This window comes from Papilio xuthus, unplaced genomic scaffold, assembly GCF_000836235.2.
Source record: "Papilio xuthus unplaced genomic scaffold, Pxut_1.1 DF827777.1, whole genome shotgun sequence".
Classification (NCBI taxonomy): Eukaryota; Metazoa; Arthropoda; class Insecta; order Lepidoptera; family Papilionidae; genus Papilio; species Papilio xuthus.
In genome coordinates, this window is record NW_013530872.1 from 5,302,085 (window position 1) to 5,325,121 (window position 23,037).

General features: G+C 34.4%; 3 protein-coding genes across 4 annotated transcripts in view; 1 reads left to right on the plus strand and 2 right to left on the minus strand.

Moving 5' to 3' along the window:
* Nucleotides 1–949: 949 nt before the first annotated feature.
* fliI (FLII actin remodeling protein) lies at nucleotides 950–12,525 on the minus strand. Its single transcript, XM_013309572.1, has 23 exons — nucleotides 12,377–12,525; nucleotides 12,171–12,281; nucleotides 11,550–11,788; nucleotides 11,099–11,260; nucleotides 10,691–10,905; nucleotides 9,829–10,051; nucleotides 8,843–9,084; nucleotides 8,221–8,371; nucleotides 7,737–7,869; nucleotides 7,316–7,429; nucleotides 6,782–6,964; nucleotides 6,100–6,233; nucleotides 5,683–5,857; nucleotides 5,051–5,217; nucleotides 4,605–4,731; nucleotides 4,253–4,374; nucleotides 3,685–3,898; nucleotides 2,822–3,091; nucleotides 2,350–2,462; nucleotides 2,119–2,269; nucleotides 1,783–1,947; nucleotides 1,510–1,623; nucleotides 950–1,214 (listed from the first exon to the last, which is right to left on the minus strand). Exons 1-23 carry the CDS (start codon nucleotides 12,437–12,439, stop codon nucleotides 1,080–1,082), a joined length of 3,723 nt encoding a protein of 1,240 aa, XP_013165026.1. The 5' UTR covers nucleotides 12,440–12,525; the 3' UTR covers nucleotides 950–1,079.
* Nucleotides 12,526–13,798: 1,273 nt separating this feature from the next.
* mge (translocase of outer mitochondrial membrane 22 homolog mge) lies at nucleotides 13,799–15,994 on the minus strand. 2 transcript variants are annotated; one of them, XM_013309078.1, is made up of 5 exons: nucleotides 15,869–15,994; nucleotides 14,953–15,015; nucleotides 14,577–14,674; nucleotides 14,260–14,401; nucleotides 13,799–13,997 (listed from the first exon to the last, which is right to left on the minus strand). In XM_013309078.1, the coding sequence occupies exons 1-5, from the start codon at nucleotides 15,914–15,916 to the stop codon at nucleotides 13,932–13,934; spliced, it is 417 nt and encodes a 138-aa protein (XP_013164532.1). In that variant the 5' UTR covers nucleotides 15,917–15,994; the 3' UTR covers nucleotides 13,799–13,931. The 2 variants fall into 2 exon arrangements, with proteins under 2 accessions (XP_013164532.1, XP_013164531.1); XM_013309077.1 differs by lacking the exon at nucleotides 15,869–15,994 and adding an exon at nucleotides 15,093–15,354.
* Nucleotides 15,995–16,340: 346 nt separating this feature from the next.
* Nucleotides 16,341–23,037, plus strand: part of Ip6k (Inositol hexakisphosphate kinase) — a 38,536-nt gene continuing 31,839 nt past the window's right edge. The window contains exon 1 of the mRNA XM_013309387.1: nucleotides 16,341–16,580. The gene's annotated coding sequence lies outside the window, so the exon portion shown is untranslated. The remainder of the gene's footprint in view (nucleotides 16,581–23,037) is intronic.

Sequence of the window (23,037 nt, forward strand, 5' to 3'; positions counted from 1 at the left end):
AACTTATGCTAAGATCTTTATAATGTGTTAACAATTCCTGTTGTAGAACATCTTAATTTATATATTTACAGTATTTAATATGTAAGTACAGACAATTACAAACATATACAGCATCCTATGTACAGTTGACTGAAGTGATAAATGGCGCAGTATATAAATGCACAGTACAATGCAAAACAGAGTAACACCCAAGCAGTTTCTGCTCACCTAGTCAATGTTACTCTTAATATCAATAAGTTATAACAGTAATCTCACCTCACTTGTTTATTTTTCTAAGTTTTAAAAGGCAAATAAAGTTATTGATTGTAAAAATCAGTCTTTTATTCAAAGATTTCTCAACATTTTTTGAAGAGCCTTGATTCATGTTCAGTACCATTATATTTTGTAATACAAATGCCAATTTTGTTTAGGTACTGTTCCATCCTAATTATTATTGCAAAATTCACTTTATAAGATTTCAAGTGATATGAACTATAATATTTGAAATTTATGCTTATGTACAAATAATATGACAAACTTGTCTACATTATTTAAACTATTCAATTTTGTTTAAATCATTATGTCTCAGTATACAAATGAAACATAACAATTTTAAATACAGATTAAAGTAGACTAGTGGTTAAATCAACAACTAATACTTTTTTGATAATACTTTTTAAAAATGTAAATTTTTACATTGTAAGTTTCAACTTAGGTGGGTTAATGACCTATTTCGGATTGTTGAGGAAAGCTTGTGTTTACAATAAACCTTTTTTAACTGACAATGATCTATCTTCAAAAGAAGTTAATAAATTATATGATCTTAATATAATTTTCATAATTTTAATCTTTTTGAAGACAATTTAATTGTATGCAATACATTTTAATATTAATATCTTTAGTAAGCAATTTTATTCAATTATATTAATGTTACATAAATTAAAATTGATATTTTGTAATTAAATGTGTTTTATGTATATACTTTAATTATTTAATGATTTATTATTATTAACAGATATAAAGTCTCTTATTATTGTGTTATAAACATATATGGACATTTGACATAGAATTTTTATTATCTACTAGATATATAAGATAATTTACTCGGGAGGTCGTTTGTGCTCCCCCCAGCCGTGGAAGCACTTGGTGAACCTGCGAGACTCCTTGTCTTTCAGCGTAAGGAACAGTTTCCGGGGTCTTTCTGGCTGTACAGTCTTCATGTGTTGGATGTACACCTTGTAATTTAAGATAAAACAATTATTTTATTAATTATATTGTCACATTATGTTTTAAATTAGAAATTTAATTTTAGAAGAAAATTATATGTCACTTTATTTGATTTGTGTAAATGTTTTCCTTTATCAAGCCTACTATAGATGTTCAATTTTAACAGAACAGTTTGACTGCTTATTTAAATCGGAACAGTAGGGTTCATGACACCACAAGTAATGAATATCTGCCGTTTTAGTGGATAGTCTTGGTCAATGTCAAAGTAAGATTTCCATTAGTGTGATTTGAATGTATATTTACCTGCGCGGACTTGTAAGCGAGCTTGATCTCTACCTCTGAGCACTTGGCACCGAGCCACAGGAACACCTGCTCGCCGTTGTCCAGTATCATTATGTCATCATCCGCAAGATCATCCTGTGTACACATTATTGTACATTTATACTCATATAAATTAAATAAGATATTTTATTAGGAAATAAAGTGAACCGCAGGTAAAGATGACCACCCGACAGCAAAGAGCATGCATTTGGCCTTTGGATCCCAGGTGTGAGTATATATATGATATTAAGTTACCTGACAGAAGTCTGTGCACTTCTCAGAGACAGTGAAATATCCTTTTTCGTTGGAGCATCGGAAGAGTCTTGTATAGTTGAGGTAGTCAGCATCCGTGTCGTATGGCTTGCGCCCGCCTAGTGCCACCCAGAAGAAATTATCGGGCTCCGTGCCTTCTGTCACCACCTGCACAGTGATACCAACATTTAGGACTCTAAATAATGCTCTATCGGTACATACAACCTATTTGGTCATAAAACATTGATCTTTTAGTACTTTTGATAGAGGGCCTGATAAGTTTAAAAATTGGTCTTAATGACAACTGTCAAAACAAACTATTGTTAAAGTAGCATATACCTGTAGGCTGACCCATGGGTTGTTGAACTTCTCTTCGGCGATCTGTTCTGCAAGACGCGCAGAGTCGGGGTCGCTTTTGCTGCCCACCCACACGTAGACGAGCGCGGAGGACGCGTCACCGCTGCCCTCTAGCGGTACGTTCAGGATGTAGCTAAAACAAAGACATACAGTAACAGAAATATTATAGATTAAAATCAAACATATTTTGGAATTAAAAGTATTGACTCTAACCAGAATGCGCTGTTGAGTTGTGCGGCGTCAGCCTTGATCTGTATGAGGCGAGTACACAACGCGGATCCGTTGCTGCGCAGCTCGAACAGTTCCACAGGTGGCCGTCCGCCCTCCTGTGTTATAACATATATATGTTAGCTAATTTAAGCAAATTATACTAAGCTACCATATAGGTAAATCTGTTGCAATTTCGAAATATATTTTACTATTGACTTTATCTGTGTGTACTTCAGCAATAGGCCTTCTTTTACGAGGATTGTTGACAGCTGTTGCCCGTGCGGAATAAAAAAAACTAAATTAGAAAATGAAATATAAAAACCCATAGCACTCGGGCATATATAGCTATCCATCAAAAAAAAATTCAAATCGGTTCAGTAGCCAATTCAATGCAAAGAAACAATAAAATTTCCTCTTTATAATATTAGTATAGATTTATGGATATTTTTGTACTGATTTTTATTAATATCATTACCAGTGGTTGGTTTCTCTTAGCATCGCGTATGATGAACCGTTGTCTGAAATGGGCCATAAACTTGAGACTCTCCTGCTGCTGGTGCGTGCGGACAACATCCAGACGTTTGCACAGCTGTTTGAACTTGCGCTCCAGACCGAAGGTGAACGTGAGCCAGCCCATGTTGGGGGCTTTGCGTCCCTGCCAGAAGTACACCACCCATGTCGCTGATTCACCCTCATCGGTTTCCACTTCACCATCGCCCCAGTTTTCGGTGTTTTCTTGATCCGGCTGGAAATTAAATATTAGGTTAATGTTTTAAATTCGTTTAAAGCGATAAAAATATTAACAAAGCTAACAATTCGCTGGGTTATCGATTTTTTATTGTAATTACCAAGTAACTGTTCTACTATTTTTCATTCTGCATTATTTTAGATCGTAATTTAAAAAAAAATGTTATTAATTAATTATCATAAAGCTCTTATTTCAGTTTGAAGGTACCAGTTTATTTTTTATTCATCATTCATTCATCATCAGCTCCCTATACGCCCCCCCGAGGGGCTCGGAGCCTACCCTAAGTTAAGGGTGATTAGGCCATAGTCAACCACGCTGGCCAAGTGCGGGTTGGTTGACTTCACACATATCTTTGAATTTCTTCTCAGATATGTGCAGGTTGCATCACGATGTTTTCCTTCACCGTAAGAACGTCGGATAAATGTACATATGTAAATCAAAAATCGAAAAACACATTGGTACATGGCGGCATTCGAACCCAGGACCTGCAGATTGCAAGTCAAGTTGCTTGCTTGACCACTGAGCCACCGACGCTCCATTATATGTCTATTTTTTATATGTCTAGATTAATATTGATACAAAGGTCGTACCTCAGCGGGCAGCACATATCTGCAGAGGAAGACGTAGCAGTCGTGGCTATAGAAGAGGCCGAGCTCGTGGTCTGGGAGGCGCACGAAGAAGCGTCCCTCCAGCACGAAGGCTTCCATGGCCTCCAGGTCCTCGTTCCACTCGTCAGCGAGCGCGCGCGCCTCCGCCGCACACATCGCCGGCTGACGAGCCACGAACAGCGCTGACAGGTCCGTTCTTATAACGAAAAATTTACATTTAACCTTACAAAAATTAATTACTTATTAAACATAAAGAAGTATATTCTTCTTTTTCGTTCGTTATACAAATAATATAAACATATCTCTCACTCTAAAAGAAAACTAAGTAAGAACTGCCGTAATAATTGTTCCTGACATCTCCTCATCTCTGATACCCATTTTTTAAATTTTTGTCTGTGTCTTGTATGTTATTCAAGGGAACATTTGTTCCAGTTAATCTACGCTACTTTCAAAGGCTACTTTTTTAAATTCTGCACAAAGTTGCGGGCGACCGCTAGTTACTAAGAAGACCAGATATTTTGAATACAAACAATAGGGTGTGTATACTGACTTGGTCTCCTGCTGCTTGGCCCAACTGGCGAGATCCGCACCAGTTCTTGCCACAGACTCCGCGGTACGCGTGAAGTCCACCGCTATCACCTCCTCCCATCCTAAGAAGTACGTCTTGAACACCTGTAACACATTATTGTCGTTAGAAAATGATTCCTAGTCTAATATACTTAAAGATTAAATTTAATAAAATCATTTACAGTTGTAGAAATAACATAACTAGGAAAGGTATTTTTTTTTGTTTGTCTGAATGTTTGTGACTTCGCAGTAATGTCATAACGGCTTAAAATGTATTGTTGGAGATAGTTTCAAATATTTTTTGAATGTTTGCTTGATGTATAAATGTGTATGACCTGCGTCTCAGTGCCCTCTTGTAGACGCGTGACAAGCGCGTGCGCAGGTCGCGACACCATGTTGAACAACTCTTGCGCCAACTTCACTGCCGCCGCACGCACCAGACGAGATGACTTCTTGCCAAACCTACGTTAGGTTATTTATATTAATATAAACATTTATATCCATGTAGATATCAATTTAAAAAAATATGGTCTGTCTCATGTAATCGAATAATCTTAACAAACTTAAAGTTGTTTAATGACCTCTTAAACCATTTATAATTCAGTAGTAAATTCATAACAGAATAGGAAGAGCAAAGTCTCCTTTTGTGTAGGAAAGAGAAAGGAACACAAAGGAAAGGGAACCACTAAAGTTTTAATATTCTTTAAAATAAAGAAAAATCAGTTGATGACACTAATCAATTCCGATAGATGGCGCTGTATTAAATTGGTAAAATAGTTACCATACGAATACATCGATGTGTGCGTCCAGTATGTAGACGTTGCGCGTGGCGAGGTGATGTCGGGCGAGCGGCGCGGGCTCCGGCTGCGGCAGCTCCAGGTACCCCATGCCCAGCTCCACCCGGTACAGACGCGGCGATGCCCATGTCCACTCCGGGTCTACGTGCTCCTGTACCACACATATAACCTTTATGTGCTTATTTATTTTATTTTTGATGTTCATTTTTTTAATGACTTTTAATTTGTTTTAATAATAAATCTTGCGTATTGATAAAAGGATTGTTGATTGATTTACAACTATAGAAACTTTGTAGGCTCTTCAGCATTTAATAATTTATACATTACTAGCAGTCGCCCGCGACTCCGTCCGGATTAACGGAATTAAAAAAAAACTTAATAAGCTTATGGGTTCTCCCAGACTATGTTCTACATCTATGTCAAATTTCATTGAAATCCATGCAGCCGTTCTGGAGATAACTTCATGCAAACATCCAGTCATCCATCCATCAATCTAAACATTCGCGCATTATAATATAAGTAAGATTGCATGTTGTTTTAATTAGAAACTTTTTTGTCGGTGCATTGCTTACTAATTGTATGGATGCGTGCATAAAATTTTCAAAATAAAACTTACCTCTGGTACATAAGGTTCCGGGTCCTCGTAGCCCAATGTCTTCCAGAAGGACTGGGGCTCTTTACCCGGAGGTTCCGCGATCAGTTCCGCTTTGTTCTTACGCTCTTCCTTGTTGATCTTCTCAGCAAAAAGACGAGCTTTTGATTTCAATGTGTTTTTCGCTTTCTTGCCGTTCCTATGATTTTTGAATATATAAAATAACTAGATTTTTTTAAAATTTTACTTCATAATAAGTGACCTCTAAGTCCGAAATTTTAAATAAAACTTTAAGTTTAAACAATTTTGGATAGAACAAATCCTGAAATTATTGCTATAAAAATTACGATATAAACAAACATTTAAAAAGTTTAAAGACCAAAGAAAGTTTTGAAAGAGATAGCCATTACATAAATTACGGAATCAGTACAATACAATTACCATAGATATATGAGAAGTCCTGTATCCAGCACGAACACATATCTGGGGTCGAGTGAGCGCGCGGCGACAGGCACCGGCTCCAGGTGTATGGTGCTGCCCGCGCCGTGCACGCGGTACAGGCGCGTCACGTAGTGCTGCAAAATACAATCATATCAAATCATCACAATTGTATTAAATACTAGCTATCACCCGAGACTTCGTCCGCGCGAGACAAAAAACTTAATTAGTAGCCTATGTGTTCTTCCATTGAGCCTTTTTGCATCATCCATCCATCCAAACAGTCACATTTATAATATTAGTAAGATAATGAGATGTTTTTTATTTACAAAAATACGTGAGATTTCAGTAATGTTATAAATGCAAAAGTTTGGATGTAGAGATGGATAAATGGATCTCTAAAACGGCTGCATGGATCTTGATGAAATTTAGTATAGATGTAGAGCAATATCTGGAGGAACACATAGTCTAATCTATAGTTTTTTTTTTAATTTCGTACGGACTGATTCACGGGGAGAAGCTAGAGAATACATCAATTTAACAATCGTTTGAGACATATGCTTAGGTAGTAAATTAAGTAATACTGTGAAGACACTCCGTATGGAAAATGGCAGAACGAGAAAAGTTGTCTTTGCCTAGATATATGTGCAGGATTCTCACGATAAGACATGCAATTATAACTTACAGGATCATCGACAGTGAAGAATCCTGAAGGTGTGCGGCTGCCGGCGATGTAGACTGGAGGAGTAGGGAACAGTGCGAGGAAGTCCGGCGTCTCGTCTCCCTGCTCGTGCCGCTGTGTGCGCTTCGCTCCTAACAAGTTGCGCAGATTCACCGCGTGCATTGCCGCACACGCGCCTTTATCCAACTAAATACAAACAAAGATAATACTTTCAATTCAAACTTGTCTATCGAGAATTTTTACTAATATAATATACCGTACACTTTATGTAGGATGTTAACAATCATAGCATAGTATATATAAACTTTTCTTTAATATAAGGCCCTATACTTTTAAGGGGCTTAGAGGGTGAATAAATTTTTATGCGAGAAAAGGACAAAAATGTCTAACCAATAGCAGCAAAGATGGTCGGTTGCCATGGTAACGGTAATTCCTCAGCCAATGGCGAAGGCCTCCGTTATCGTTCGAACATTTGAATTTTGACATTTTCAATGGAAAGTTTTAAGTAGTTATTCAAAAATAAAAAAATACACTTACCGTTGCTTTGGATCCTATCCAGAAGTGTATGTCCCAGGCCAACTGTCCTTGCTCCTGTATTGAAGTCTTCAGTATAATGTAGCAGTCACCCTCGAAGAACTTGCCGTGAGCCACCTATGAACAATTTTAATTTTAAAAATGTATCACTATTTGTTTTTTTTTGTTGGTAAAATACAATAACTTTAATTCTAAAAGAGTTGACTTCTTTTGACATATGGCGTTGGTTAAACTTACTAATATTATAAATGCGAATGTTTTTATGGATGTATGTTTGTTAAAAATCTTAATAATATTTAACATCAATGTATTGCTGCTTTCTAGATGTAAGTCTTCGATATAAATAAATAGATATAGAGCACAGTATGGAACAACACATAGCATACTAATAAAAAATAGAATTCTGAGACAATATCTCTATTACCTCGTCAACAGGCGCCGGTATGAAGTTCTCAATCTCCCACACCTGCAGGCCGGGCGTCTGTCCTGTCTCCTCATCGAAGAACTCTGAGTAATCCAAGGGAGGCTTCTCTAAGCTCTCGTCCCAACGTTTCGGTCTGTTGGCAATACAAATATGCTAATGATGTGAGATAACATAACACAAATTCTCTAACGATAATAGAGAAAAAGAAATATAATTTGAAAGCAGTAAAAACATCAGTAGTAGTAAAAATAAATGCAAGCGACATAACTTATAATGTTACTAATATTATAAATGCGAATGTTTGGATGAATGGATGTTAAAAATAGGTATCTACAAAACGATTAAATGGATCTTGATGAAATTTGGTATAGATGTAGAACATAGTCTGGAGGAAAACATAGACTACTAATTAAGTTTTTTTTTTTAATTTTGCGCAGGCAGAATCGCGGGTGACAATTATTGTTTTATAGTGTGACAATGTTACTTGAGTTCGCTGTAGTGTAGGTCCGGTGCAGCGTCGAGCTGTGCGCTGGCTTGCTCACGCATGCCGCGCAGTATGAGCGCAGAGCCGCGCTGCTCCGCCTCCGCGCGACGCCGCAGCCGCAGCTTGCGCGCCAGCGGGTCCGACTTCACGCCTTCACACGTATATACCATATACATACACATAGACGAATCAACTAAATACGGATGACTTCTATGTTTGTTACAATAACATTGAAAGACATTTTTATTCCTATGATTCATAGAAGTAATCTTCCATGTTTTATCATTTAACTTCTTTTAAACCGTACATGAAACTTTTCACACGTGAATAAGCTTAACTATTCAATATTTAATATCTACGTGCAACACAAAACATTGTACCAACTTGTTTAACTTAATAATATTAAACATTTGAAAGCTTAAATGGATGGATGGATGGATGTTTGTTAGATAGTATCTTAGAATGGCTCAATTGATTTCAATTAAATTTGACATGTAGAACATAGTCTGGAAATTCACATAGGTCACTAATTATTTTTTTTAATTAGCATGAACAGTCGCGAGCGACAGCTAGTACAAAAATATATTAATACTTTTTACTTTCTAATGAATATTTTACTCACTGGTGGGTGTAGTGGGTTCTGCAGTGGTGGCACCTGCCAGCTGCAACTGAGCTTGTAGCGAAAAGTCGACGTTGTAGTACTGCAGGCCGGCACCTCTCTGCTGCTCTACAGGCTTCGGTGGCATCACCAGGTCGGGATTGCCGTGAAGTTGGAGACTTTCCAAGTCGCTCAGGAGATGTATCGCATCAGGTAGAGTTATAAGCTTGTTGCAACTTAAGTTTAATTTCTTTAGTGCACCACATCTGAAAATTAATAGTCGTCAGCTTTTATACCAACTAGGGTGTGCCTACTGTATATTAGGTGGGACTAGGCCTTAGTTAACCATAGCGGCTCAGTCTAGACTCATGACTACAAACACAATTTAAATTTTCTATGCTAAAAAGTACAGGTTGCATCACCGTATGATGGTTCATTTTGTAAATACTTAGAGTTTATTGGTTGCAGTTTTCTTTTTATTTTACTTACTTCACAAAAACATATTCATCCTTATCATTCTTTTTTGAAGAAAAAGAGACAACAATATTTCTAGTTAGTATGTTATGAATACTGTTACTTTTGTATTTCTCCAGTGTTTTGTTTGTCTCAATTCACTAACCATTCTAATATCAAATAGTATCAATTACTCTCACGCAAGACTAGCAAAGCGTGTATTGATTTATGAAACTCGTCACGCACGATTTGATAATAGACAACACAAACTGGCTACTTACAAACAAGTTCACATAAAATATTGATAGTTTGATGTTTAAGTGTGCGACTGAAGGTCAGATTGAATTAAAGAATGTCATAAATTAAACTTTAACTTTTTTTTAAATTATAACAGCATGTTCTCATTTCCAAAATACCTGTTGTTTCATATTTTGAGAGAATTAAAGCAATTTCAATTTATTTTGGCAATCGAAACCGATGGTTAAGATGACGAGCATTGTAAAATACCTTAGATAAGCAAATAGATTGATTATTAATTGTCTAAAAGATAATCTCACCGACACAATCCTTCAGGTATCATCTCCAATAGATTATTAGCAGCTGAGAATACTTCTAAGCTACCCAGCTTGCCGATCCCCGAAGGTATCCCTTCGAAGTCCAGCTGGTTATCATCAACATGGAGACGTCTTAGGTTCTGCAGCTTGCACAATGATGCTGGTAATGCTGTAAGCTTGTTCCGTGACAGATTGAGACATTGCAAGTTCTGCCAGATGTCCATTGCTGTGAACAAAAGTTACCTATTATTCTTGAATAATAATGCATTGTAAAAATGAGCAAATTTAGATTATTTGTTATGTCCCTTACCTTTTTCGCTTATATTAGATTATTGGGATAGGCTGTACCTTAGTACAATACCATACCAACCAACAATACGCTATGAAATGATATAACTTGCTACAACGCATAATTAACATAAGTGAAACCATTCTCCAAAGTGAAAACTAACTGATGTCGATTATCGATAACTGATGTAAATATGCAAACATTCTTTACATTGAAATCTTGTTTTATACACTAACTAGCTGCAGACCGCGACTCCGTCCACGCGAAATTAAGAAAAGTTAATTAGCTTATGTGCTATTCCATGATATGTTCTATATCTATGTCAAATTTAAGGAACATCTACGGAGCCGTTCTGGAGGTACTCTAATAACCGTCCATTCATGCATTGAAATATTCACATTTGTAATATAGCCATAAGAGAGACGACTCACGTGATTGTAAAATCATCCAAAAGCCTATTTCTCTAAAGTGTTACAAAATTTCATATTAAGCTACCAACAGTAAAAGGGTCTTATTCCAATTACTTGATTAGACCTAAACGACATAGCTAATTAAAAAGTTTTACTTGTCACTTACCTGAGGATACTTCAGTTATCTCATTGTCACTGAGATTCAATCTCTTTAGGCTTTGCAGCGAGTAAAGTGCATCAGGTACTTTGGTCAATGCATTCTTTGACAAATCCACATCAGACAGGTTGCATAGTGTATCCAGTGATGTGGGTAGATTGGCAAGAGTGCGCTGTGTGTTACGCATATGCAATGTTTCTAGACTTTGCAGTGAAGGTAACTGTCTGTAATAATTTAATTGAAAATTATTATGACATATAATGTAAATTTATTTATTATCGTAAATCCCTGTATTAGGGTAGAACTTGTCTAAATTGGGCTGTTGCTCTATTTTGGGCTCTGAGCTTGGCCTCGAGCCATGTGATCATGTAATGTTAATAAAACAAATTATTTTAATCTTGATGGGTGATAACATACCTTAGCTGAAATAATCCTAATGGATTGTCATTAAGTATTAGAGTCTGCAAGTTCGCCAGTCTTCTAGTCTGAGGGGGCAGAGTCTCCAGTAAATTATTTGATAAATCAAGAAATAATAAATCTGTTAATTGCACAAACAGAGTCGGTGGGATACTTTCAATTCTGAAACAAATAATATACGAGTTAAAAACTCACTGTACAAATAAACTTTAATATGTACTTTAACAGGCAATTTAATATGTTAATGAGTACTTTAAATAATAAGAAAATAATGTATCGGAATATTGTTTTTCAATGTATATTGATATGGTATTCAACAATACCAAAGTACACAGCTTTGGTTGATTGAAGTTTACAAAGGGAATTCCCTTATTGGAAGGTCAAATCAAACACTGCTTTAACTAGTCAAAAAGCAATATTTAAATGTTCTCTAAATAACACTTTATCTTACTTATTATGACTGAGGTTCAAAACCAGGAGAGATTTGGCTTTCTCCAATCCTTCCGGAACTTCCTTTAGTCTATTGTGTGACAAATCAAGTGTAGTCAGCTCTTCAAGTCTGAACAACTCTGCAGGTATACCTGAAGTCTTCACATTGTTGTGCCTCACATTTAATGATCGTAAACATTTTAGTTCAGTAAGCTCACCAAATAATTTCTCTAAATTATTCTTTTTTATGGACAAGTTTTCCTGTAAAAAAAAAAATTGTATTTTAATATTTTTTAATATTGCCTTCATGTTTTATGTGATGTCATAAGCAAAGAGTATAATGACTTTCCTTATCTTACAGGACCAATCTTAACACACTATAAATTTTAAACGTAAGTCTGAGAAAGTTTATATGTTTTGATTATGTTTGTACTACCTACAACAACAATTCATTTGCAACATTCAATGTCAAATAATAAGAAGAGTTTAAATATCAATAACTTTCAGTTGTTACATTGTTTTATCATTGCACAATAAAAACAGATTAGTTCGTAAATCACAATTTCAAATTAATATAACTATAAAGATTAATTATCTTCTTAAAATGAATTAAAAACAAAGGAAAATCCAAACTTAAGTTTACCAATTTCATAAGCTTTCCTAATTCTTCGGGAATATCCGTTAGATTTGTTTTATCAAGTCTGAGCCATTGCAGTCCGGTCATATAACGAATGGCTTCAGGAAATTTGTCGCCCTAAAAAATAAGAAACATTTAGGACATTTGCACAGTTATAAGGTTACAGTCATTTAAACGTTTATTTTAGTAGTATCAAATTTCTATTTACGTACACTGAAATCATTGCATGTAAAATCTACACCTCTTACAAAAGGTAACAAGCCTGTATTAGCCATGTTTTAAATAATTTTCACTATAAACCATTTACTCACAAGTCCCATATCAATCTCACTACAAAAATATGCATGACAAATACAACAATGTTGCCATTACCGCGCAAAAATTTACCCATAATCTGAGAAAAATAATATTTCTACGAGCCCTTTAAGATTTTTGTGGCTTTAATCCGTTGCAATTTGACTTAATACATGCATTGATAAACACAGTTTTTTTTTCGTATTTTTAATTAATATTAACCAAATAACAGTTGTTTCTTAACATTCTCATATCCACGAAGTTCAAAACTTTACTAGCGATCCATTGAAAAATACGTAACAGACGTATTTATACGTAGTATAATATGAGTAGCAAAATGCAAACTTGGAAAAGATATTTGTTTTTTGGCTATTCTTAAAAAACGTTACTAGTGAAATTTTTCGTCCCCAAATTTAGAAAAAGCACTAAAACATTGGCAGCACAATTATAAAATGTCAAATGATATTGGTTGTTTTTTTTTATTTTATGACCTGGTAACATAGACCTTTAGGTCATATCTTATTTGGAATATTGGTTGACATTCGTGAAATACAGGTTGAACAAAAACATACCAGATTAAAAATGTGGTGCAAGATAGTCACTATAAGACGTGCGACATATTATGCCCTCACGTCGCTACTGTATCATAGTAGTCAGTACTGGAAAGGCAGGGCATAGCTAGAATTGATTAAAATAATACTTTTGAAAACTCAGGCTTGGTGGTAAATGGATAAGGATCGTGCATCATCTTAAAGTTTAGTTTGGTTTATACAAGAAAACATAATGCCTGGTTAACATTACGCTGGTACAGTCGGACAGTAGCGCTCTAAATCAGCGTTGGCATATAACTGGCATAATAGAAACACTAGCCGACGCCAGTGAGGCATAACAGTATATGCTAGGCCAGCGCTATTGTCCTGGCATAATGCAAACCAAGCATTACCTCTATGTAAGGGTAGGTAGGGGTAAATCTTGTAGTTTTTCCATAATTATTTTTTACTAATCTTTTTTCTTTGGTTTTTAGTGGAAAATTAATTTTTAGGCCAGAGTTAACTACAACACCTTTTATTATTTAAACAGTTTGTCATAAAACATTATCTACATTAAAAAAAATCAACCCTAGACGCAAATGCATTTGATTTGAGGGAAATATATTTTTTGACATAAAACAATATAACAAATACATACTATGAAAATTAATTGGAGATGGTATAAATATTATATTTTCTGTTAAACTTTATTTCGTGAAATTAATAAAGTAAGATGAAGCAAAATACAATCTGTATCAGAAAAGCATTAATCTTTTAATTTGATTGATAATATAATAATATTCCAGGATATATTTTTGTTACCTATTTATTTAACTAACAAACTAATATTAAAGCATAGACATGCAAAGAATTCCTTCCCATATGTATTGTGTCATAATAGGAAATTTATTATTTGAATTCTAAAATAGTCTTGTGATTTGGTTTATCGTGGCATTGGTGGCATGTTCGGCATTGGTCCTGACAATGCAGTGTTAGTTCCCAGCAACACCTATAACATAAATAATAATTAAATACTTTTAATTTTGACACTAGTAAGACAAACTTTATAAACAAATAAAATTATTTATTATGTTTTTTCTTGTTTATGAGTCTGAGGTGGAAAATTAATAAGTCTCCCATAAACAATAAGTTTTAGACTTTCTTTACAAAGCATAGGTCTATTTTAAAAGAGATTTTAGACAGTTTCATGTTGTTATGTCATTAATACCCATTGTACGGCTGGAATATTTTAAATTTTATGTGTTTCTCACCTGTTTCTGTTGTGACTTTTGCATTTCCTCAACTTGTGCTCTTTCAACTTCAAATATGACTGGAGCGAACAGAATCACAGATGAACTTGCCAAGATCCACATCACAGAGCGGGACAATCCATATAAAGATTTCATTCCAGACCTATTAACAAACAATTAACATACTATTATAATAATACATCAACTAACAAGTTCACAATCAGCCCAAGTTTGGCCACTGCTACTCATAGGCTTTGCACTTTAATTGCCAAAATGCCTGGTCCTATCCATTGAATTAAAAATTTCTTATAGGATAATTTTAAAACCTTTTTTTTTACCAAGTTTTAGTTGTGAGTGTGTATGTGCCACTTCGCACGCGATCTGGAAACATTTCTGTTAATCCCCATAACCTCTCAGAAAGAGTTTCATCTGGTTCCTATAAATAAGATAATAATATCAGTTTAATACAAGTAAACTATTTCTCTGCTTCTGTTATGGCCCGATATATCAACCAACGGTTTATCTCTCCTTACTAGGACCTAAATGAATACATCCTACATTGAAAACCAAAAAAATCACAAATATGTGTTTACTATAAACTGGAACACGATAAAAGACACATTTTAAAAGCTATTAAGCAATCTTAGTTAGACTGCGTGTATTTAATTACGATAAATACCTTATTTATTACATAGAAAAAAAGGTTATATTTACATCATCGTATTCCTTAAGAGGTCCACCCGTCACCGGAGTCAATGCAGATGGTGATGTTCCGAGCTGAAAGAAATACAAATCGCTAAGATAAACATCGCTAATGTCACTAGCTGCATTTAAAATTATCACTTATTTCATACCACAGGAGTAATAAATGAATCTTCGGGTCTACGTTCTGGAGTATCATCTTTACTAGCTGTTAATGATTCCATACCACTATCGTTTTGTTCCGGGTCATACGTTAAATCCATGTACATGTTATGGATTACGTTTAGATACGATTTAGTCTAATCTTTAACACTAATTTAAGAAAGATACGTCGTGCTAAGTTAGTCAAAAAACGTAAGGAAAAGTTAGGACTTTATTTCACTAAAACGTCAAATTCAGCTTGGATTAGGTCACAGATAAAATAAGTTCAAATAACAGCATAATTAGGAAAAAAAACTGAGCAGTAAGGCAAAATAATCTGTGGTATACATTTGATTCTTTTTTTCAAACCTTTTAAATCAAATGTTTGGTCTTTTTTGTAATTTTAGTGCAACTTTCATTTCTCAATGTTTTTTATAGGCACCTATTTATATTTTTTTTTATCATACAAGCTTCAATCAAATAATAAATACCAAATACAAGTATAATGGTTTGATAAGCTTGTTTATATATGATTTTGGAGTAAAATGTTAAAGTTTGATTATCAACATATCCCTTAGCTCACTATAGATCCCCACTGATGAGCTCGGAGCCTGTTTTAGACTAACTACAGAGAACTTTTTTAAGGCACACTTTTAGTTGTCCTTGCTGTTCGTAGTACAGCTACTTATCATCATGCTTATTTTACATATTATGTGATTTTTTTCAGTTACCCTCACTAAATATGAATGTCAAAATGCATTTTCTATTAATAAGTGGAAACTGTTACTTGACAATCACTTGGCGAACAGCAACAACGAAGGTCTTCTTCGTGCATTCTAAGAGTGTAAAATCATTTCATGAACATTATCGTATGTGTTTTCAGTGTTTTCGATGTTTATGTCAATTACCTAGTTGTCTTAATTTTTAATCAAATGACATTTAAATGGTTTATCTTCAAGTTTAAAGCAGCCAGCTATGTATTTTTGAGATTAAGATATTTTACTTCAATGTGCACCTAAAGCAATTTATGCACTGTAACAAGGAATTAAAAATAATAAATTAAGGATTAAGTGACTGATATCTAGTCTGTGATTTTTAAAAATCGAAAAGTACTAATTTTTTATACTCTGTCTAGGATCAATCAGATTACTTGTCAGCTTGTCAGATACAAAAATTTAATTGGTCGTGCTCTTTAATATTATTGTTTTTTGTATCTTATTGTTCATTAATATTGCACTAAAAAACCTTAAATACGTAATTAATTTTCGCCAAATTTCTTATAATTGTAATTCACTGTGATAAAAATAGTCACTTAATATAAATTTTGTGTTTTTCAATGAGTGTTCAGTTGACGTCTTTATTTGTATAAAATACACATTTGTATGAAATTGTAACATATGGTTATTACTTTTAAATAAAATTAGTAGTTGCTGTGAATTAAATAAGAACTGATCCAGTCAATAGAAAAGCATACTATATTAAGCAGTATTGGGCAAAAGGTAAGTACTGAGTTGCGTTCTAGTATTCATCCTTGGTTTATGGCAAGTCAATCATTTTTAGGTGTTGTTTCGTGTATTAAAATATAATCCCATCTGTCTTTGGCGTTGTACGAATACAGTTTTTCCAAACATGTATAAGCCAATTTCCAATTACGCAAATTCTAATACGTGAACTTTAAACCTATATTTGACTTTCCCTAAGAGTTTAATTATAAGGTGTTTTGTCCCTACACCGTAGTTTTCACCCGATAAATAGTAGACCCTATCATTTCTTCTTTGACCTCTCTTCATAAAGGTTGTAATGGTATCACATGTAATGGTTATTAATTTAAAAAATAATTAAAACTCAAACTATTTTACCTCTCCGTACAATCTGGGATTACATAAGTTATAAATTACATTAAAAAAAATCTACATAAAAGTAATGAAGATTCTTGGGGAATGACCATTGACCGTTGCTATACATTGCCTGCTACAGCAGAGTGCTTGTTTGGTTCGTTTACCATGCTCGATCACTATCAAATGAAACAAAGAATTTTCATTGGTAACTCTTTACTTACCTTTATTAGCGTGGGGATATTAAATTAGTATTTTGAAAATGTAAGTGATTAAAATATTATTTAAGGATATGGATTCTATTTCCTTTTTATATTTTCATGAAACATTTGTTTATCAAGCACAAATAATGTTTAATAAAAATAAAGAAATACTCATTTTAGCTTAACACATTAAGTGCCGGCAAGTACTCTTTTGTATGAAAAAAATTGCAGTGGCATCCAGTGTTTTAAAGCCATTAACTGTGTTTGTGATATCATATGAGATAAAAAATGCATTATGAATTCAATTGATAGTGGTCACACACTGTGCATCACATGAGCAATTTAGTAATTTTAAATGGTTATGATATTCAACAGTATTCAGTGGCAGTCATCTGACCTCTTGATATCAATTATCACTACCCAATACAATCTGTTTCAACCGACACAAACCGGTTTTATATTCATAATCAAATGCAGCGTTCAAAGATATCATTAGTATGTTAGTTTACGATGCTCATTATATTTAATTATTATCTATACATACATGATTATTATACTTGCTTGTTTAAAGGAATAATTCTTGGTATTTATGAAGATTCTTTATGATATAATTGGTCACGCTTTAGTCTTAATTAAGGTTTAATAAATTTCAGTTTAATAATACTATCTCGTTCTCTCACGCCAATGGCTCGTAGCCAAGATCCTCGCATTCCTGGAGCGTGTCTTATGGCGGTGTGGAAAATTGTATGTCAACTTTACGTATTAATCTTGTGAAACATATTACTAATTTCACATGTTCAGGTTACGGTCAAGGAGCCTTGTTCGTTTTTGTATATTGTTAAGATAAGACTGCTATGATTGCTTTTAATCATTTCCTTATACTTTTTGTTATTAAAAGTTTTTATTGCCCTTGTTTCGAAAGAGGAAATGTTTTGCGGAAACCGATTCGATTTAGTTTGCAGCTGCTCAACTGATCGTCATTTGTCTTCATTCTCTTGTGACTGAACAATTGTTCAAGCCAATTGCACATGACAAGGAACTGTTACCAGGAATTAAAAAGCAATTTTTGCTTCTGACTAATGTATTAAGATATGTAAGAAAAAGGCAAAATATCAGTTCCTTGCATGTATCATAACAGTCAGCTAGTATTACATAATTTGGTCAAACACAAAAAATTATAAATAGTAGTTATGACCTTTACTAGGTTAAAAAAATCAATTTATCGTAACTTGTAACTGCTTGTAGCGGTCACAGCGAGGTCAGGCCTATGAGGTAATTCATTGTTTCATTGTTTTGCTACATCATTACTTATTGACTTTTGAATGACTTAGTTTATTCAATCATTTAAAGAAAAATCTTAAAAGAAAAAATTTGAATCCTCACCACATATGACCTAGGAGGTGGACAGGGTAAAAAGGTAGCTAAGACGTCACATGATTAATGGTTGACCTATCCAACAGTTTACTGTTTTCTTTTAATTTCAGTTAATGAGAAGTAGTTGTTGTCTATCAGTAATTTGTGTTGTAAGTGTTTTTATAAGATAACTTTTTATATTATCCAGTTCACTGGTTGGCGTAAACTTGAATCTGACTTTACCTAACAATGATATAGCGTCACAGTGCCTTGTGTCTTATGTACCGAAGCGTTTGATGTTTCGTGAACTGTAAATACTTTTTAAAATGGTTGCTGCATATGCATGTGTTCAGATAGAGTTTGAGAGTTTTATTTCATATTATGATACATGATTAACAAGAGTGTATATAGATTGATAAGGATGTTCAAAGTGTGGTAGATCACTTCACCTCAACTAGTTAGCAATGACCTATAATAAGTGATAACACTAATTATGAGTGTCGGGGAAGTGTAATTTAGCCTTTGTACTAAGACGATTGAACTAATGAACTATTGTGCGACTAAACCTAGGTCTAGTTATATAAAATGACTTATAAATCGAACTAATCTGCTTGTTTATATAAAGAAACACCAAGTGATGACATCAATAGTTTTTGAAATATTTTCGTGTCTACTCTGTGCTAAATATTGTAGCAAATGAAACAATTAAACACTATATTCGCGTGTTTCTCGTCATTGTATCGATAATTGCCGAGTACATTGTGTTTGCGGCTTCTTATGTGTTTCCATTGTGGTCTTCAGAACATCTCTTATGTTCGTATTCACTTAGACAAAATTTTAGTGTTCTTTTCTCAATGTAGAGAAATGTAACATGTACTATGTACCAATAGTGATATATGAAAGTTACTTTGGGTGCGTCTGTACAACACGATTTCCTTTGTAGATTAGAGAAACTCTGTGCACGTCTTGATTGCACAATTGTTCCAACACGGTTCATAGGTCCCTTCCGCACTAGTTATGTACCCAAGTTTAACTTGTATTTTCAATTTAAAAATAACATATAAGGTGATAAGAAAACTGTTACAATTATTGTTTATGAAAACAAACGTATCAAGAAATAATTTATTTTTCCTAGGTATCAATCTAATAGTATTAATTACATCCTGTAGTTCTTTAGAAATGACGACATCACAGTGGTATATGTCCACTATCGATTTCTGTGAATTACCGTTATCTAATAAAACAATGCAGCATATAACAATAGTTTAGTAACTTTAGTGTGAAATATAGAGTTAAGATTACTTTGTACTAGGAATAAATTACCTTTTTGATTGTTAGCAGAAGTAAAACAATATGATTTTAATACAAGCTCTACATCATGTTTTAAATTTTCGTAATGACATTATTGGTTGTTGCAAACCTCATGTTTCGAACCCTTCAGAGGGGAAACTCTTCGGGCAATAGACAAAGGGTATAATTGCTATCGGCTTTTCCAGTGACTGTGTGATATAAAAACGAACTTATGCGCAAATAATTTTATAAAAATAACAACGTTTAAATATTTTTTATTGCAAAGAAAGAATCGGATCATTTAAGTAACGTGCGTTGTGGTGATAAATTTATAACACGAAAAATTTTAAATTATAAATAAACAGTCTGAATTCCCGAGTCGATTCTAGGGGAAAGCTCCTCACGTGTCACTGGCATATGACTAATCTAAAAACACCCGTTGAATTTAATACAGAATGATGAAACTAGGTGGAATGTCCGCTGGATAACATTTACAATTTTGCGATATTATAAATGGGAACAAGTAGAGATGCTGATTATTTATGTTACACTAATAAAATCTATTAAACTTTATAAGCACATCGCAGCCCGTGCGCGTAAAGGTTTAGCTTGCGATCTTATTACGCTAATGGGAGACTACCTTGTGTTTAAAATAAGACACTGTTCGTTTCTCGTTTAGTGAATTTTAAAAAAAGTATAGGTAACTATGAATGCCCACTCTATAACAATATCCATACTTTACGATCATATTTACCCTCTGTTTTAAGTTTTTAACCCAAGCATCGATAGTCTGCAGATCGTGTCAATAATCGCCAGTCACACTAGTGATGTTCCAATTCATAAATTTTTTGGAAGTTTACGTAACGACCAATGAATTAACGTTAAAGTGCACTATTTCCGTCACGACCGCTCGATGTTATATGCGATCCGGCGCCGCGGTCGCTATTTATTGCTTACAATTGGAGCTCTGCCAGGCTCCGTTTGACAGCGATGCTTCGTTATACGTTTACTGAAAACCAGGGTTCGATGGCATGATTAAATTATTAAGTATGATGTATCTGATTGTATGTACAATGTGAGTTGCTCAATCGGAACAGCTGCCTTATGAAGGCGAATGTAATAAATAATCCGGCTATAACTGTGTCGTCTACCCTACCGACTTGGTTCGCTATCGTGCTGAGGGGACTACTTTATGCGATTCCTATCGATCCGTGCATAAATTTTACATAAGTTTGATGTAGGTGTATGGGTTGCACAACTCTACATTTGTTAGTCGTCTGTGTTCTGGATCGATTTCTATTGACATTTACTAACTTAGCCGATTTTGTTAGGTGTGGTGGTAAACATCTCCAATTCCACTCTTGAAAGTTCTAATACTAAAGTAATATAATTTTCGTGACGTAATATCTCAAATTGTGGAGACGGTATCGTAAAATTGGTGTAAAATTATCGTCTCCTATTTTTACTTCTTTGTTTTTATATTTTAAATCGCTGAAATAGCGAAGTGTCCGTTGCCCATAGACATACGCAGTTGCATATGCGTTGCCTACCTTTAATCGAAGGAGGAGAGGATGCACAGAAAGAAAATATTTTCCCTTTCCATGCATCCTCTCATCCGGAAAGACCACTTCTACTTCCCATCCTTTCCGTATTCGAAAAAGGGTGGGAAGTCAAAGAGGACTAAATAAGGCCTCCGGGACGCACACTCATCAGACGAAACGCGGAATTGCTTCCACTTCATGCCTGTCTTCTGTGTGGTCGTGGTATTTCACCAGGCGAGCCGGGACAATTCGTGCGAAGATGTTAAAGCGGGCTCTACCACTGTTATACCATGTATTTTAAAGAGATGAAATATTTGTCATGTTTGTTCTCTATTATAGTGTACTAAAACTAGATTGTATTAGATACATTAGACTTTTAATAGGTTACCTAAATTTTTTACAAACATTTTAAAGCATTTCTGTTCAAATATTAATTTATGAATAATTGCATGTAGTTTACGAGTATTTTGTGTTTATTGTTTTACATATATCTAAATCAGTTATTCTTAGATTAACGATAGCCTTGTCTCTTTGTTTATTATGACAAAAAAATTCTCCCATGCTATTACTATTCGAGTATCTGTTATTAGCAGTGTCAAAGTTGTTATTACTGTCACCGTGGAAAGTGAGATTGTTTATAATTCCTTGTTATGAATAGGTAAGGTATCTGACTGGATTGCGACGATGTGTTTATATACCAAATATTATAAGAAAGGTTTCCATTTTCACAGGTGTCGAGTAAATAGATGATGTAATTTTCTAAGACAAATACTTTTCACTAAACATTTCTTTAATATTAACAACAACAACAACTTGTTGTAACAGCAAGCAGTTTCTCTTAAATGTTCTCGAGTTCGATTTTAATCTGCGATTCGTATAATTTGCTTCTTATATTTTGAAGCATTAATTGAGCTTCGGGGTATTTCAATAAAATTCAATAGATACAAAATAATTTAAGGAATATAATTTCTGTTTTATTGAAATAAGCGTAAATCATATCAAAATGTAAGATAAACTGTAACTGAGATTTTTTCTAGGTACTTACTCATAATCGTGTTGAAGGTTTTGCCATCTCGGTATAACGATCAATGAACGTCAGTACCATGAGAAGGTCGCGACAGACGGAGGGGGTATACTGTGGGCGTTTCGGTGTGTAGTTGATAGTTATAGGGCAGTGGGAGCGTGGTGAGGCGTCGATATGTCTGGCGCGGAGGGCGCAGGACCCGCATCATTGAGCGTCGTGACGTCACGCTTAGGGCGGCCATGTTTGATTTGATTCTGTACGTGAACGGATCGTTGAAGAAGTATTGTAGCGTCAATTATTAAGAGCTTTTAGAATATAGAGTGTATTTTTTAAAATGGTTAGATGAAATTATTCTCACTTATTATACAGAGTGTTTATATTATTTTCAAGTTTTACTCTGTATATTTTACTTAAATAATAATTTTGTGCCAATTCTACGTTGACCTCGATTCATTAACAAAGTTTAAGATTTCGCTTTTCCTTATCCTAATGTAATATCAACGATGAAACATTATGTACGGTCAAGGATACGAGTAAATTCCCTACAGTACAAGGTAAATGGCCACCCTACACCCGCCCCCTGACCCCAAGGCCAATGCTCATCATACACCGACCCTCGATAGTTCTTTACACTTGACATTGTTTACGGCGGAGTATGCGACCGATTCAGACCCTCTCGCACTTGGCGATAAAATCGATTTAAGAGGTAA